This window comes from Toxorhynchites rutilus, chromosome 1 (assembly GCF_029784135.1).
Source record: "Toxorhynchites rutilus septentrionalis strain SRP chromosome 1, ASM2978413v1, whole genome shotgun sequence".
NCBI classification, from domain to species: domain Eukaryota; kingdom Metazoa; phylum Arthropoda; class Insecta; order Diptera; family Culicidae; genus Toxorhynchites; species Toxorhynchites rutilus.
Genome location: NC_073744.1, coordinates 181,827,486 through 181,845,117, shown reverse-complemented (window position 1 = coordinate 181,845,117; position 17,632 = coordinate 181,827,486). Strand labels below are relative to the sequence as shown.

At 41.4% G+C, this 17,632-nt stretch overlaps 1 protein-coding gene across 6 annotated transcripts in view; it reads left to right on the top strand.

The window, feature by feature from the left end:
• The window catches only part of LOC129765015 (uncharacterized), a 46,868-nt gene that overhangs the window by 13,251 nt on the left and 15,985 nt on the right, over nt 1–17,632 (top strand). For 5 of the 6 annotated variants that reach the window (XM_055764816.1, XM_055764799.1, XM_055764778.1 and 2 more), the window contains 5 exons: nt 13,592–13,913; nt 13,981–15,544; nt 15,630–15,993; nt 16,067–16,215; nt 16,342–16,509. In XM_055764816.1, coding sequence (XP_055620791.1) covers nt 13,608–13,913; nt 13,981–15,544; nt 15,630–15,993; nt 16,067–16,215; nt 16,342–16,509 — 2,551 coding nt within the window. In that variant the 5' untranslated portion in view covers nt 13,592–13,607. The remainder of the gene's footprint in view (nt 1–13,591; nt 13,914–13,980; nt 15,545–15,629; nt 15,994–16,066; nt 16,216–16,341; nt 16,510–17,632) is intronic. The other variant, XM_055764826.1, reaches the window with a different exon arrangement.

Genomic DNA, 17,632 nt, shown 5'->3' with positions numbered 1-17,632 from the left:
ACAAAAAACAGCAAATTTCGTATTCAAAATCATTCATCTATTTTTTTTCAAAGCATGGTAACTCAAAATCCAGATGTATGATTAACCCATTAACGACCAAGCTGTAAAAAATATTTTTTTAACAAAAGCCATTGGTGTGATTTTGATCATAGACGTTACAAAAACCTCAACCTTCAAGAATTATTTTTTCCCTTTTCCGGAAAATGACAAAACATCGAAAAATCGCAATACAAAAACACTGACCAAAACCTACATTTTTGTTCCTGTAGGAGGTTCAATCCAATGTTTTTTTTCCTAAACCATTAGGTGTGATCTTTTATCATAGTAGTACTGTAGAAAATTTTACAAATTTTTGAATTTTATAAGATTTTGTTTTTTGTTAGATTATGTGCTTTCTGCACATAGTTGCTTTAAACCGAATTTGCTGCCCAATAAAGTTATACAAAATTGAATGGAATTGATAGGAAGTGATAGCCAATAGACTAAGCTATCATAAGGTGCCAAAACCTTATCATATGGTTGCTTTCCGAAGCCATGCAAAATTATCAAAGATGCTGTTAGATTTTTCGAACACTTGGCATAAAACGGGTTAAACATGATGTTTGACAAAGTTGTTGGATAATCAATGAACTATTTAGGAAAAATGCCAGTTTAAAATGATGGCTTATGAATTGACGTAATAAGCCGTTAACCGCATTATCCTCATTTTTTCCGCAATCATAATCTGATTCAGAAGCATTTTTCGCTTCACAGATACACAATATCGTATTTTTGCAACTATTGAAGAAACTCCAAAACATTATTTTTTTCACCTGCGCCAGTAGGAACCTGGCTCAACCAATGCAGTTCACCGCATCTCTCTTACACAGTGTATACAAAAAATTCCGGGACTATTTTTGACGTAGGTCTTTCGGGAACATATTGGGGTACAAATTGAAAATCAAAAATCGAGCACATCGTGAAAATTGTCCAATTTCGAACGCTTATTGTTCAGTCATTTCATGGTGGATTGATCAAATTTTTGCGTCAATCGGTTTTGGCACTCCATAACAATTTTTTATATTGAAGAAAATAATATATGTCATGAAACTAACTATCGAACAATTGAAAAATCTCAACCCCTATCCTAACGGAAATACCCATTTCTGATTGGTCGAAATTGACAACACATGCTGCGGGTCCCTAACAGAGACATCAAAACCAAGCTGCCTGGGGGAAATCGACATTGCAAATACATGAAAATAGGGGGATCTTTTGTTCCTACCGAAATGTGTTCCCTAACAGAGACATTAAAACCAAATCATTATCAAAGAGTTCAACGATATAATTCTGCAAGCATATGCAAAATAAACAGATAGCCTAACGGAATCCTACGTCAACTATGCGGTCGTGTCTCGGACACAACCCTTCTGTGACTTTTTAAAACAAAGAAAAAACGAGATATTAAAAAGATTAGATATTAGTTTCCCACATATAGGCCTTCTCTTTCCACACAATTTTTTGAACGTTCGTAGAGGTGTCGGAAGGAGCGTTTAAACTGCTCAGCCGGTATTGAGTTCATAACACGAGTCACATTTTGTTGAATGTCTGGAGCATCGTCAGAACGGTCCCCTTGAATTCTTTAGCTTGGAAAACAAGAAAAAGTTTGACGGGGCGAGGTCCGGAGAATAGGGGGGATGGGTGATGACAGTCACCTTTCGTTTGGCTAGAAACTGCGCTGCCAAAATCGCGGTGTGTGCCGGCGCATTGTCTTTGAGCTAAAACCATTCTCCAGATCGGTACTGGTCAGGCCACACACGCCTTACCCGTGCCAATAATCGTTCCAGAACACCTTTGTAGAAGACCGCATTCACTATTTGCTCTGGAGGCACAACATTTGATGGCGGCTCACTGCTCCATAATTAAAATTGTGACGCGATAAAAAAAATCACTGCGTTACTCTTAACAGCCAAAACTAGCTACTGAATCGAGATAGCGGTTCACAGTAGAAACGGTAGTTGGCCAGAAGTTAGCAGAAAGTATTTCGCGCGTTGGAGCAGAGATAGCGCCTCTTCCCGATTTTAGCGCGCGGTAGTCCCGGAACTTTTTGAATGCACTGTGTAAGTGAATGTCGAGCTTAAATTCCTTCCCTTTTCCCAGTTGTAGGGACGTGGCCAGGACTTCTTAGCTGTTGGAAGGTCATTCCGTTTTCTAAGATACATCAATTCTCTTCAGTTTAGTACAGTATTCGTTCGCTAACTGGTCCTAGTTTAACTGATCTGCTTTTTAACTGGGCGAAAGTTAACTGGTCCTTGGACCAGTTGAAACGCGTATGTCGATAACTGGTTTTCCCTTTTCGCCCAGTTAGTGAATGTTTATTGTATCTGTCCAGTAATGGGTGGAAACACCTCAAACCTCGTGTAAAAATGAAGTCATGATTTATTTTCCATTTTTATGCAAAATAATTGGGAAGCATTTTTGTGTCGTGTATAATTCAACACACCATTCAAAAGCGGAAAATTTTGCTATGAACGGAAATGCAACCTGACATTTGAAAAAATCGATTGAACCTCCTGCAGGAAAAGAAAATGCAGGTCTTGTCCAAATTCGATTTTTCGTCATTTCCCGAAAATAATTTCAAACATTCAGATTTCATTAATGCCAATAATCAAAATTACACAAATGGCCTTCGTCAAAAAATGTTTTCTACAGCTTGGACAAAAGCATTTCAAAATTTGGAAAAATTTAATTTTTTTCTTCCCATAATTTTCTGTAAATTACACGGATTCCAATGATGAAACAGACTTGCGTTCTTGAGAAAGCAAATTAAATATTCTAACAAAGATATTGGAGAACGCTTTGATTTTGGGTGTTTTTCCTTATGGTTTTTATATCTGGAACAAACAAAATACACTCGATGAACTATGGGACGTAACATGATTCACAGTCATGTCGGTATTTGATAGTGTTTTTGAGGTAATTTCAAATTTACAGATCCGTTTGATTTGATTGATTGTGGTGCAAGTCATTACAACGACCTGAAAGTATCGACGGAAGTATCAACCAAGAGGTCCGGGGTTTTACTTGCTCAAAATTTGTTATACATAGTCAAACATAGCAAATGTGGCTCAAAAAGTAATGATTTTGAATCGTTCGTGGCTTTATAGTTATATACATTAACTCTTACAAAATAAATATTTTGGTCGACATATTAATTGGTTAATATTAGGCTGTCAAAAAAGTCCTGCGGTATTTCCGCGAGGTGTCGTTGTAAGCGCGTAGTTCTAGTTGTATTCATTGTATCGAGTCATACTATAGATTGTTGGAAAGGTATTTTTGCGCGCTATAATATAGTCCTTGACAGTGTTTTGTTTGGTTAAGTCGTCCGTGAGCTATAGTGTCGCAAATATGGAGCAAAATAAAGAGAAAATCCGACATATTTTACAGTACTACTATGACAATGGCTTCCCTATGGCAAAACGCTCAATTCGGACCTGTACTGCCAACAACTGGACCGCTTGAAGGTAGCACTCATGAAGAAGAGGCCATCTTTGATAAACAGAGGCCGCATTGTCTTCCATCAGGACAACGCCAGGCCACACACTTCTTTGGTGACGCGCCAGAAGCTCCGGGAGCTCGGATGGGAGGTTCTTTTGCATCCGCCGTATAGTCCGGACCTTGCACCAAGTGACTACCACCTGTTTTTGTCCATGGCGAACGAGCTAGGTAGTCAGAAGTTAGCCACAAAAGAGGCCTGTGAAAATTGGCTATCCGAGTTTTTTGCCAATAAGGAAGCGAGCTTCTATAACAGGGGTATTTTGAAGTTCGCATCTCGTTGGGAACAAGTCATCGAACAAAACGGCGCATATTTGACTTAAAACAGATGATTGTAACTAATTTTATGAACAAATGAAAATTCAAAAAAAAACCGCAGGACTTTTTTGACAGCCTAATATTTGAACTGCTTTCAAGGTTGATCGGGTGTATGAATGAAATGACATGCTTCTGAAGGCTCTTGCAATCCCTACTTATTCACTGCGAAGGCTGTATCCACTGCCTGCAGGGAGAAACATACAGCAGGAACAAAGACCTCAAGACAAATATTTCGATTCTGCGAGCCAAACCTGTTTACCTTTCGTCGTCGTCGTCGTTGATTCCCGTTCGCAAAAAATAAAATCAACCGAAACAAAACTGCAAGTCTGATCGACTTCCTTTCTCTGCATGGCTGGACTATAGACAGACAACGACGAGTCGATGCAATTTGAGTTCTGTTCAAATTAAATTGAATTAAAAGAACACGATTGTTTGTCCGTAAATTCGTTTGTTTTTATATTGTCTTAATGAGCGATTTCCTGTAGCACGCGGCAATATGCGATTGATTGGTTTTTTAACCTGATCCTTATTACTGGCTCACGGGCATCCTGAGAGTTGGATCTCAAACTTTTTGCCATCCTTTTTTTCTTTGTTTTGTCGGTGGAAAAACAATCTTAGCTACAACCTTAACTATTAGCTGCAGGTCCAACGTCCCACACTCAGGTTTCGAATTCCATTTCGTTATTGCAAGCTTCCATTTTCGCCAACAGTACTGTGTAGGCGCATGCCATGTGTCAATAGACAAATATTCGATCCTGTCGAACGGGAACACAAAGATGTCCATAACAATTTCAACCGGATTGTTAGAATGCCATTATCGTTCTAGGATGTAATTTGAGGTCGTCACCATCAGTAGCGAGATTGGACCGTAGATGAAGTGTTGTTGGTAGCTGTGCACTTCTTCATCCTTGAAAATCGATTAGTTGGCACGTGTTGAATAATGACAATAATAATAACTTTACTAAAATAATATACACTAATAAGTGTGCACAAAGTGAGCTTTGTTGTGATTGCTGTGATAAGAAGCGCGCATACAACAGCAGTCTGAATTTGTTGTGTATCGACTCTCATCATCTCCCCCCGAACACATCTCCGATGTGTGTTTGCTGTATACGTGATTTCAGCGATGACTGGCGCGCGACTGCACTTATTTCATGCAGCGCGAAGGTTCGTCAATCTACGAGAAACAGCTGTTTATAAGCGCTTGCCTGGTACGGGTTTAATGACGCCTCAGTAACATCACAGGGGTATCACGTTCTCAGCCTTCAACAGAATTGAGTATCTTTTTTAGCATTGATTCGTAGCAATCCAGTGTGCATCCATAATGAATCAGAAGAGAACCACAAATTCCTGTCCAATCAGTTTTAAATTGCGACGAGCTGGATCTGCCAGGCTCGGGAGTATAAAACTGCTGCAGACTTGAGGGCACCTCACAAGCGTTGCCTAGCCGAGCTGCTTTGAAGCGCATATGAGCCCCGCTGGCACACATACTAGACTTTCTAATGAATACGACCGCCGTCCCACAGCTGTAAGCGATTCCTCCACCACAGTGCAAGAATGTGCAATTCACTGCAATTAGTATGCGGCTTGGTTTGGTGGGTTGCACTAACACCTTTCGGGCAGGAAATAATTATTGCTTTAATAAGTTTTTCCCGAGTGCTAAAAATAAATTTGAGTGGTTTTCCTGGTCTTTGTCGGGGGTGATCAGATGGTGTAGAGTTGACAGGCGAGAAAATCAGAGAACATAGATACATTTAACCTAGAGACAAATACCTCAGCGTTGTTTTTTAATTTTTACTGATCAGAAACAAAAAAAAAACACGGGTATCAGTCGAGCGTAGTCAAAATAACGTTGTTGTTGGTTTTGTAACTTAGTTCATAGCCTTCGCAATTCGATTAAGATTAAGAACCTTGACGAATGCGGCTTACATCAGAAGAGAAGATTCATCAACCATTTTCACATACCAACACGTTAACTATCGTACCGATGATACTCATTTGTCATGATTCACATCGATCCTATTATATTGAGGCGTCACGTTTTTAGCTGCTATCGATAGCTTGTATTGCAGAAACTTGTACACACAGAATACGGACTACATTGTCCCAGTGTGCCGTTCAGAGTGAGTGTTCACAGTGCAGTTTGCAGGCTATGGATCACATACAGAGCCTAGCAGGAATTCTGTGCAAACGATCAACCAAGAGACACAGGAACCAATCGAGCGGAAGCATACAGATCATGTTTAACGAGTAGAGTTCTAGAAGAGTTCAAACCAAATTTGATGCTTGTAACGTCGGGGATAATGCGCATAACGATTCTATTTGCGGAAGAGAGGTGAAGATGTCCCTGCCCATGTGTCCATGAGCCTGACTCAGCTTCAGCACGAGAATATTATACCGGATCCATGCTCTTTGGAATGTAATTTGCAATCTGCAATTTAATAGAAAATGTCTCTTGTGTTGTGCTATGTCTAACAATGTCAATGTCGTTTGCTACATACGAATGTTTGGTTTTTGTGAACTATGCCTTAAAAGTAGCACATGAACATCTCCAAAGATTCCTAGTTTTTCTCCATGAACAGTTGCGGGTTTCAAAGCATAGTTACGGCCACGTCTCGGAGGGGAAGTAAATATATGTTTCCCTACCTCTTGACTTCCGGATGTCGGTAGATAGTTCACAATATGGCAGTAATGGATCGAGTAAGGTTAAGAAAATACAGAAAGTCTAATCCGGTTTTTTTTTGACAGCCTGTAGTTCAGCACGGAAACCACTCGAATTAACCGCTGTTTGATTGACTATAGGTAACCTACAGCAGCGTTGTTTATTGTGGATAGTTCTCAGCATTAGCTTCTGACAGACAAGAAGCTGCAAGACGATCCAATTTATGCAACCAAGTAGACTGATTGTATGACTGATAAATCTTTTCCAGTGGCGGTAATTAATGTCCCGGGATAGTACTAAGATTAGACGCATAACTAAGGTCCGGCTATTTGTCAATAGGTGGTTCCAGTAGAAAGTGCTGGTTGATTTCAACATATTCAAGAACCAGTGGCGCCGAGTAAAGCTTTCGCACCGGGCGGGGGAGTAAATTTGCATTAAAAATTTATAAAATTGAAAATCGAAAATTCAGAATTTAAAAATGTATAAATAAAAATATTAACAAAACATGGTAAATTCAACGAAAAATCGGAAAGTTGAAAATTGAACATTCAAAAGATTTAAAAAACTCAATATTAATAAAATTCAGAAGATTTCAGAAAATCAAAATCACGATAATTTAAAAATATGAGAAAGTTTAAAAAAATTCAACTGCGCAAAATCACCTAATTTAAAAAAAAATCTCATTTAAAATTTAAAAATAAAAAGAATCAAAATTAGTGAAACATAAAAAATAAAATCCAAATAATTTTAAAATAAATCAAAAAATTTTAATTTAAAAAATTAAAGATTCATGAAATTTTCACAATTTAGGAAATTGAAAATCAAAAATAGTAATAGTAATAGTAAGAGAAATTTAGATAATTTGAAAATGAAAAATGGAAATTTAGAAAATTTGGAAAATTAAAAAAAAATGAAGATAAGAAAAATCGTAATCGTAATCGTAATCTTTCAGTGGGGGTGTCATATCAGAAAAAGTTATCGATTTTAATGAATATAGTTAACGTTAATAACTATTTTCGTCAAGAACGAATTCTGATCATTTGCATACCAATCGAATCGGAACAACTTTAAGATTTGTTAGATATGCTATACATCATGATTTCCATAAATGATTAATATTAATGAAAATTGGTAAATTCTTATTTTCCCATACATTTGTTCTACCAATTTGTGTGCTTACCTACACGTATCGTCAATAGCGGGCAACTAATGCATTCGTTCCTGTTCGTTTTCAACTTATTTGGTATAAATAAGCCAAGCGCGATTTGAAATCACAGTCTTCATCCGAGCAGACAACATTCATTCCTAACGCTAATATCACATACTTATAATACACACAGCTCGATACTAGAATGGAAATATATCGCAAAACAGCAGCGCAATTTTGTTCGATGGGAACAGCGCATCGATTTATGTGTCCTTGCATCTGAATTTATCGGATTTGTTCGAAGCGATTATTATGCCCGAATCACGGCGCAGAATACCAACAAGAAAGCGTTATTTCATGTGAGAGAATTGAATAATCTTTTCCCAGTACAGGTCGGACTCGATTATATATAGTCGACCATTTTTTTCAACAATTATTTTCAAATCATATACATAATCGAATCTCAAGAAAACAATTATTTTTTTCATTAATGTATGAATGTCAAACATAAATAGAAAAATAGCTTTTTTGTGATTCGATTATGTATTGGTTTCGAAAATTAACGTTGAAAGTGAAATTGCAGTTATATATAATCGAGTCCAACCAGTAATAAGCATTTCATTTTCAATTTTTTTATTTTTTTTTTTTTTATCTTCGCTTATTTTTCGTCGGCCTATTTCCGCCACTTTAGTGCCAATCACCGACATCAGGGAGGCGACTCCACCTGTTCCTACCTATCAGACTCAACAACTCATGGGCCGGGCCAACTTCTTTTACTTCCGCTCCGAAGGAAGACGTAACCAGAGATTTTTCGCCTCAGAAAATCCCAACGACGCCAGCTGGGATTGAACCCAGGCCGATCGGATTGTGAGGCTGTTACGCTAACCATACAACCACTGGCGCCGTCTAATTTTTTTATTGATCGCAGAGATATTTGCATCAATCGATGAGAAATATTCGCTGCATCGATCATGTCGAGTATTCTGCTGTATGCAATCGATCAGTTTGTTCCATTGAAGATGAAACGTGAGGATACCAAGCCTGCCTGGTCAAATAGTGCCCTGAAGTATCTTAAAAGAGTGAAGCAGTCTGCTTTAAGACAGTTCAGCAAGCACCGTACGGACTCAACAAGAGCGAAATATCTAAAGACGAATGCTGAGTATAAACAGCTCAATAATCGTCTCTTCAGTGCTTATCAAGACCGTCTGCAGAGACGCCTTAAGGTAAATCCTAAAGGATTTTGGCGTTACGTCAAAGACCAACGTAAGGAATCCGGTCTACCATCTACGTTGACCAACGGTTTATTGGAAGCTGATACGACTACCGACATCGCTGACCTGTTTCGCTCTCAGTTCAGTAATGTGTTTGTCAATGAACACATCGATCCGCAGGATGTTGCTGCTTCTACCAGAAACGTACCTCGACTTCTTGCTTCTGAGCTGGATTTTGTTATCACTGACGACATGGTAATTGCAGCAACTAAGAACATGAAAACCTCCACAGGATGTGGTCCGGACGGCATTCCATCACTCGTCTTGAAAGGTTGTGTAGACACACTTGCGTCACCTCTAGCGACACTGTTCAATCTGTCCTTATCTTCCGGTGTATTCCCGAGATGCTGGAAAGAGTCGTATGTTTTTCCAGTATATAAGAAAGGATGCAAACGGAGCGTTTCGAACTATCGAGGTATTGCTGCATTATGTGCCACCTCGAAGTTGTTTGAGCTGATCGTGCTTCAGGCGTTAATGCAAAGGTGTTCACAGTATATCTCATTGGAACAACACGGATTTATGCCCAAGCGTTCCACGACCACTAACTTGACGTGCTTCACCTCGTTCGTGATACATCAAATTGAGAATGGACTACAAGTAGACGCTATCTACACCGACTTATCCGCAGCGTTTGATAAGATGAATCATCGAATAGCAGTAGCTAAATTTGACAAACTTGGAATGAGTAACCAAATGGTCATCTGGATCCGATCGTATCTCACTGGTCGTAGCATGGCAGTCAAAATTGGAGATCATGTTTCATCACCGTTTCCGGTTTGGTCTGGTGTTCCGCAGGGCAGTCACCTAGGACCATTTTTGTTCCTGCTGTACATGAACGATGTCAACTTCACTATGAAATGTCTGAAACTCTCGTATGCCGATGACCTGAAGCTCTACTACGTGATACAGCAACCGCGAGACGCATTATTCCTGCAACAACAATTGGAAGCTTTTGCCGAATGGTGTCTAACGAACCGTATGTCGCTTAACGTGTCGAAGTGCTCCGTTATTTCATTCGGGCGTAAACACACACTCTTCTGCTTTGACTACACATTGGCAGGCGTACAACTCAAACGCGAATCAATAGTCAAGGACTTGGGGATTCTGATCGACGCTAAAATGAGTTTCAAAGATCACGTCACATATGCTGTATCTAAAGCCACTTCGCAATTGGGGTTTCTTTTTCGCTTTGCCAAAAAATTTAAGGACGTTTACTGCCTAAAAGCCTTATATTGTTCAATTGTGCGTCCTATCCTGGAATACTCATCCATTGCTTGGTCACCGCACTACCAAAATGAAACACAACGCATTGAATCTGTTCAAAGGAAATTCATCAGGTTTGCACTTCGTCACCTCAGCTGGAGGGATCCTTTGAATTTGCCAAGCTACACAAGCCGGTGTAAGCTCATCAACCTGGAACAATTGGCCGCGAGACGCAAGGTAACGAAAGCATGCTTCGTTGCAAATCTTTTGCAGGGCAATATCGATTGTCCTATACTGCTCAGTAGGCTGCACATTAACACCCGTCGTCGTCATCTACGATCACACTCATTTTTCATCATACCTCATGCTAGAACGAACTATGGCCTACATGAACCAGTGCGGAGTATGTGTCGTGTTTTCAATAAGTGTTACTTTGTGTTTGATTTCAATGTATCACAAGAATCGAATAAGCGCGAATTTAGACGATTTTTTTGTTAGCTTACGGTGTTGTCAGTTTTAAAATTTGTGTTGTTAGTTTAAGTTAGTTTAAGTACTAATGTCATTGGGATGGAAATCATCTGTTGGCAAATACAAAGAAATACAAATACATACTTATTACAATGAAAGAAATTGTTTTGAAACTTTTTGAAACTTTTGAAACTAACTATTGAACAGTTGGAAAATCATTGATTATCTGAATGAAAATCTCGCTCTTTCAGCCGTGCTGTTAAAGAGTTTGTAACGTAGCGATGATGATGCAACATATCACGTTGCGTAATATATAAAAGCCGAACAAACTACTCCATCAAGCCTAACAGTTGTTAGGTCATCATTAGGGTGGCAACGAAAATGGTCATGTCAAATTAAAAAAACCGACCATGTACATTTTGTCATACTGGTAGAATCAATTATTTTTATGGAGATTAAAAAATTAGAACTGTCTTCAGGGATGGTAGTCTGAGAGGGGGTACACTTACTTCACTACAAATCGAAATTATTATGACTGGCGACACATTCACTAATATGATGACTCATCGAAAATAGATTTCATCGAATTTGAAGAAGCGACCGTGTACATTTTATTTATGAGTCCAAAAAATGGCCTGTGCAAAGTTTCAGCTCAATCGGACATCATTTAGGGGTGCCTCAAAGCTCTCAAAGTTTTGATTTTTTGATCTTCGAAAATCTTCCAATGAAATTTGGAAAATTTATTTTTTTTATTCCAAATGACTAGAAGATGAATTCGGCCAAAAATCGACCTTCTGGGACTCAGCATTTTTAAGCCATTTGGCTTTTATTTCGATATTCCCTCTTGGAAGATTTTCGAGGATTAAATAATGAAAACTTTGAGCACTTTGAGGCACCCCTAAACTATGTCCGATTGAGCTGGAATTTTGCATAAGTCATTTTTTGGGCTCATAAATAAAATGTACACGGTCGCTTCTTCAAATTCGATGAAATCTATTTTCAATGAGTCATCATATTAGTGAATGTGTCGCCAGTCATAATAATTTCGATTTGTAGTGAAGTAAGTGTACCCCCTCTCAGACTACCATCCCTGAAGACAGTTCTAATTTTTTAATCTCCATAAAAATAATTGATTCTACCAGTATTAGAATTATCAGAAAAAACTGTTCCAGATTCTTCGTTGAAAATTTGATACACTATTAAATAGAATAATGGTACTCGATATAAACAAAATATTATTAGCGTGGAAAGATAAGAGAATTTGTTTCAAGAAAAATTAATTCCGACCGTAAGACAGTAATTATTGATTTTTTTATCGAATACACCGTTTAAGACGTGTTGAATTCTCAATTGCTACTGGGGATTGCGTCATCCATAACGCAATGCTACACATCACTTTCAAAAAGTCCTTCGTAAAAGCAATTTGTGGAAGACTCACCGTAGTTGCTGTATAAATGGATATTATCAATTATTCTTCGAAGTAAACTAAAAGGCCAAAAATCTCATAACATCATCCGAACATCATGAATAGGATGGAAAGGGAACCACCGAACGATCAAGAAACTACGCGATGGTTAATACGCACCAACTTCTCAAAATGTGTGTCACTGTGACAACAGATGGCTGTCATACTTTTGCCTATCATGTGAACTTTTGCCTCTACCACTCGATCATATTTGTCCCCACACGCACCAGCAGTGGTGGAATCGCCATATGTGTGTTGTGTCCTACTGTCCGCGCTTGTTTACTACTCGTTGCGATACGCACTCCTTCGACGTGATCATCAACACCACCACCAATACTCGCATCCATTCGCGTAGCTTTGCTGCGCAAAGCGTTTCTGTTCTCTCTATGCAAAGTAGGCACTGGGGTAAAAAAGCCAATGAAAACAACACAAAACCGACGTCGAAAACGTAAACAACGCGCGCATCGCCTACCTACTAGTAGATGCTATCACATTTCTGTATTTCCGATGCGTAGAAAAGTGAAACTCATGCTAACGGACTAAAATTAGTAACGCACCACCAATTAGCGGTGCTGTTGTTGTTGATTTGAATGTTTTTGGCATGACGTTTCTCACTAATGTGGGAAGGGTTTGTTTTTGTTGTGCGAAATACGTCCCGCTGGTGGAAATAACAACAGCAATAACGTGTGCGGATTTGAACGAATGGAATCGCGCGTCGTACACTTTTCTGCGCACAAACGTCCCCACGGGTATGTGAATCACATGGGGTCAAAGGAGTAATTGACCAAGCAACAGCCACCACCGTGATGAAGAAACCTACGAACGATATAATTAAGCGAATAATAGTTGAGGTCATCAACTGTAATAAACATTTTTAAAGACAAACTTTCAAGTGTCGTGGTGTTTGTTGTAAGCACATATTGTTAACTATTTTTTGTGTGTCAATGAACATCAGTTGATCGATGGTACTATTTTGAACTGGAAGACCTCTGGAAGAATTTTTCTCTTCGAAAAATCGTGACTATCAAATCAGTTCAACCAAAAAAAAAACTTTAGCGTGTCACGCACACAAATGTTCGGTCAAACAAAGAAATCCTCCAATCATTCAATTGTCGCTAATCTTCATTTCGTTTCATAAAATTTTTTTGCGCTTTTGGGTCAAGCACTTTTCCTTGTTTGAATTCGAAATTGGCCAGTAGTTTGCATCCCTTAGCTGTGGTTGTAATTATCTTGCCCTTCCCCGAAACGATAGCACCATGACAAACGCTCGTTCCGAACTGAGTGGTCGCACTACTGATGATGGCCTCGAAAGTATACATTTTCTCTCCGTGCGCGAATACAATCACCACGCGCGCTGGTCATGTGTTTGTGCAATTCCGTAAAAACGTCAGGACACACAAGTACTGTGCCCACCAGCGCGCAGCAATTATCATCAGCTGTTCTGCACCTGACCGCTACTAATGGGTTCATTTTCTCTCTCGCCCATTTTTCTTCCCCTTTGCGTTCTATGCGTAATAAAACAGGAAATCGCAACTGAAAATGTCCGCCGATTCTCAGCGCCGATCAGCATCCAGCGCGGGTGCGGCGGGTGCGCGTTGCATGCCGGCCATCGTTCCACCGCAGGCCGTTAGTGACCGGTCGATCATCGACAGTGTGACTGGATTTATCAACGATGTAACGTTGCAGGCGCAAGCGGCCCAGGGCGACGGCAAGGACCACATCGTGTGGGCCCGGTTCGAGAATGCCGCCGACGTCAGCGATCCCTGCATCGGGGACGACTGGGAGATGGAGGGCGGGGTCGCACCTCCACTCCTGCTGATACTGGGCTATGTCACCGGAATTCAGGTATGTGCAGTTCGCGCAAACAATATGATGAAATCATGTTTTCCTACTCATATTTTTTTGTTTCCAGGTATGGGCCATCCCCGCAAATGGGGAAGCAATCGAGGTGCTTTCGTGGCGTCACGGCAGTGTCAAATGCCTGCGGGTTCTTCCGACTCCTACGCCCGGGGAAAGCGAATGCGCTACGGAACCCAACGATCAGTACATACACAAGCGGCCACTAATCGCTCTCTGTGAGTCGGCCAACGCGAGTGGTGGAGGTAGCGGATCGAGCACCCAATCGCAATATTGTGCGATCAATTTCATATCACTAAAGGATGGGGATACGGTGAAAAGTATCAAGTTCAAGAATCCGATCGTGGATATACTCGCAAATCGAACATCCCTGGTGATCACATTCCCGGAGCGGATTGCCATATTCGATGCGCGCACGTTTGAGGATCGACTGACCGTTACCTCGTGCCATCCAAGTCCGGGGCTGATTCCTAACCCGGTAGCACTCGGGCAGCGCTGGATCGCATACTCGGAGAAAAAGTTACTCTCATCGAAACGCTCCAGCGGAGGTTGTGATGGGGACGGAGGCACTAGCTATACGGCCACCGTGTTGAACGCCGCCAAGACCTTGGGCAAAGGTTTACGAGAGCTCGGAGAACAGATGGCTGCCGGGCTCACAGGTGGTTCCCATTCGGGTCCTAGTTCTATCACTGGATTGGTTAGTGGTTCTGGCGGAGGTGTGGCGAACGATGGCAATCAGCAGGGAGTTGTGACGATACTTGACATCAAGTATCCAATAGATGATTTGAGTCCCACTACGGGAAGCAGTGTGGCCAGTACCGGGAATGATCCTATCGTAGCGCACTTTTTGGCCCACACGGAAGCGATTGTGGCGATGCAGTTCGATGCATCGGGCATGCTGCTGTTGACAGCGGACAAACGGGGACATGATTTCCACGTCTTTCGGATCCATCCACACCCGGGTGGACCTTCCCTGGCAGCGGTACACCATCTGTACATTCTCCATCGGGGTGACACTACCGCAAAAGTGCAAGACATTGCATTCTCGCTGGACTCACGATGGGTAGCGGTCTCGACGCTACGAGGGACAACGCATGTCTTTCCGGTGACACCGTACGGAGGCCCAGCCGGTGTCCGTACACATGGTTCGCCCCATGTTGTAAATAGATTATCAAGATTTCACCGTTCCGCCGGGTTGTCGATCGATGGGCGATCCAGCAGCCCGGTATCCCATCTGGAGCATCCCCTGTCGCACACACCAACATCCGCTTACTCCAATCCACGAATTCCCCCGTTTCCTCATCCTACGGTCGTACAGCCACTCGCACAGCTCCGTCAGCCATCAAGTCTGACCACTCAGTCGGCGGGTGGTGCAGGCACCAAGAGCACCAGCAGTGGCGGGCGTCAACGGCACGCATCTTCCTCGTCGGATGATCTGCTGAAGCCGATGCGTGTGTATGCCACATTCGCCAAGGCACGCTCGTGGCTACTCGATCCACCGGGAACGGCTCGCGATACCCCGGCTCATCGCATGCAGAGGAAACCGGTGGATTCGTTGTTCATAATGGCAGCTCACGGGGCACTTATTCAGTATGATCTGGATCCAAAACATGTGGCCAGTAAGTATTTTTGTAGCGAATAATTGTTGGATGCTTTCTGAAAGTTGATTGATTCATAAACACACTTGTTATTATTTACCCGCAGACATCCCCAAAGAAAAGATCTGCGATGATACACCGATCGAGCTGGAGGTGGAAGCGAAGGCGCAATGGACGCTGCAGCGACAGGAAAGCGCTGCCGCTAGCGACATTCAACCGCCGCTTTCGTTGGACAACTGGCTGATCAGGGATCGCTTCCTGGAAGAGGTTGGTGCCGATGGGGGAAGTGACTGCGGGAGCTTTGATCACCACCACCGCGGCGGTGGTGGAGATCATCGTGGTAGCACTAGCAGCATAGATCACGACGATCGGTGGCTGTCCCAGGTGGAAATTATCACTCACGCTGGGCCACATCGCAGGCTGTGGATGGGACCACAATTTATGTTCAAAACATACCACACGCCCAGTGGGTAAGTGCGATTTCAACAGCTGCGATGTTTGTTCCTGGTGGTGGGTGTTTGATAACTGCTTTCTTGACCGTAGATCTCCTCTTACGTCGATCGACACTGAATCGGTGGAGATTGGTGTTAGCAGCAATGCCAACCGGCCGATTCGTTCCAACCCCATGAATATGCCCGTTTCTGGAGGTAGGAGGCATTTGGTACCTGTACTCATTGAATCTGGATCATGTAGTAATTCACTCATTCTAACCAAACCTCGGATCACTGCCACTTTAATTTTATTCTCTTTTTTATACACATTTTCGTTTCCCCACCCAACTCTTCATGCTGCTGCTTGTTGACGCGCTGGAAATAAAGGCAGCTTCGAGCAGAGTCCGCGAATGATGACCATGACTGAGTTTCGTCATCTGGAGAATCTTGACGTGGACACGTTTTCCTCGCTGGGCCCAGTCGAGTCCCAGCTGCGCGAGGATCTCGCCGATGCTATGCGCGAATCGCCATTGATCTCAGGACGAGACGCAACAGGTACGACCCCTCACAATGATACACGCCTCAAGTAGAAGAGCGACTCTACCATATTTTGCGTTATATGCACTATTTTGCTGTCATTTCTATTTACCTAGTATAGCCACAAGTTCCCATCAGTATTTGTTCGGTTTGCTAACAACGATAAAGTTCGGTTTATACGAGAATCGTGTTACAACTGTCGTGTCATTTCTGTGTGGGAAGACGGCAAAGCAGATCTGCGAGCTGCTCAAACCGTTCTCATCGAAATTTACACACGTTGAAGAATCCGATCGAGAAGGCAAAACAATTTCGAATACTTTTGCCAAACATGTTATTTTCGATAAATTTCATACCTTCAATACTAGCTTTTTATCTTATTTTGTTCTCGAGTTATGAACTTATGGCTATACTAGGTGCTTTTAATTTGGAAACAATGTTCACTCTTTTTCATATTCTAGCAGTAAGCTGCACCTATGTTACGTTTTCGCTTATGTATATTCGCAAATTCCTCTCTGTATTATTACCATTGGTCGAATTGAGTAAGCTTTTTTCCCCTAGATTTATTTTTGTATAAGATAAATCTTGATTTTATTGAACCGTACGAGGGAAAAGTGCAATATCTGACGAACACGTTTGCCGTTCAAAATAGCAACTGATTAGCCTTAAGTACATCAAGTATCTCTTGACTAACGACGACAACGACGACGAAGCGTGACTACTGTAAATGATTGAGACGGCTTTCCGCATCTCACTAGCCTTGTCTGGTTGATTTCATTCCGGCGAGTTCACCGGGGATTACAATGAATTTTATGTTATGATCTTTATAACTGTGTATTTCTACGACAAGAATTTATAATGAGAGCGTAATCATTTAATTGGGGATGAATTATTACACTGTTTCAATTTGTGCTCAAGAGAAAAAATACGTTCTCGTTTTAAGGTGTCGATCGATCATGGTTGCAAGTCAGTGAAGATGTGAGTTCGTTCCCACAATATTGACCCATGATCTTTCGACCTTCTCATTATCATTCAGTAAACAAGAAATCAAGGACTTGGCGTTTGCCACCACTGTCCTATATTTGAAATTTATTATGCTGAGTCGCATCGTGGAAAAATAACATCTTTCGGCTCAATGTGATCA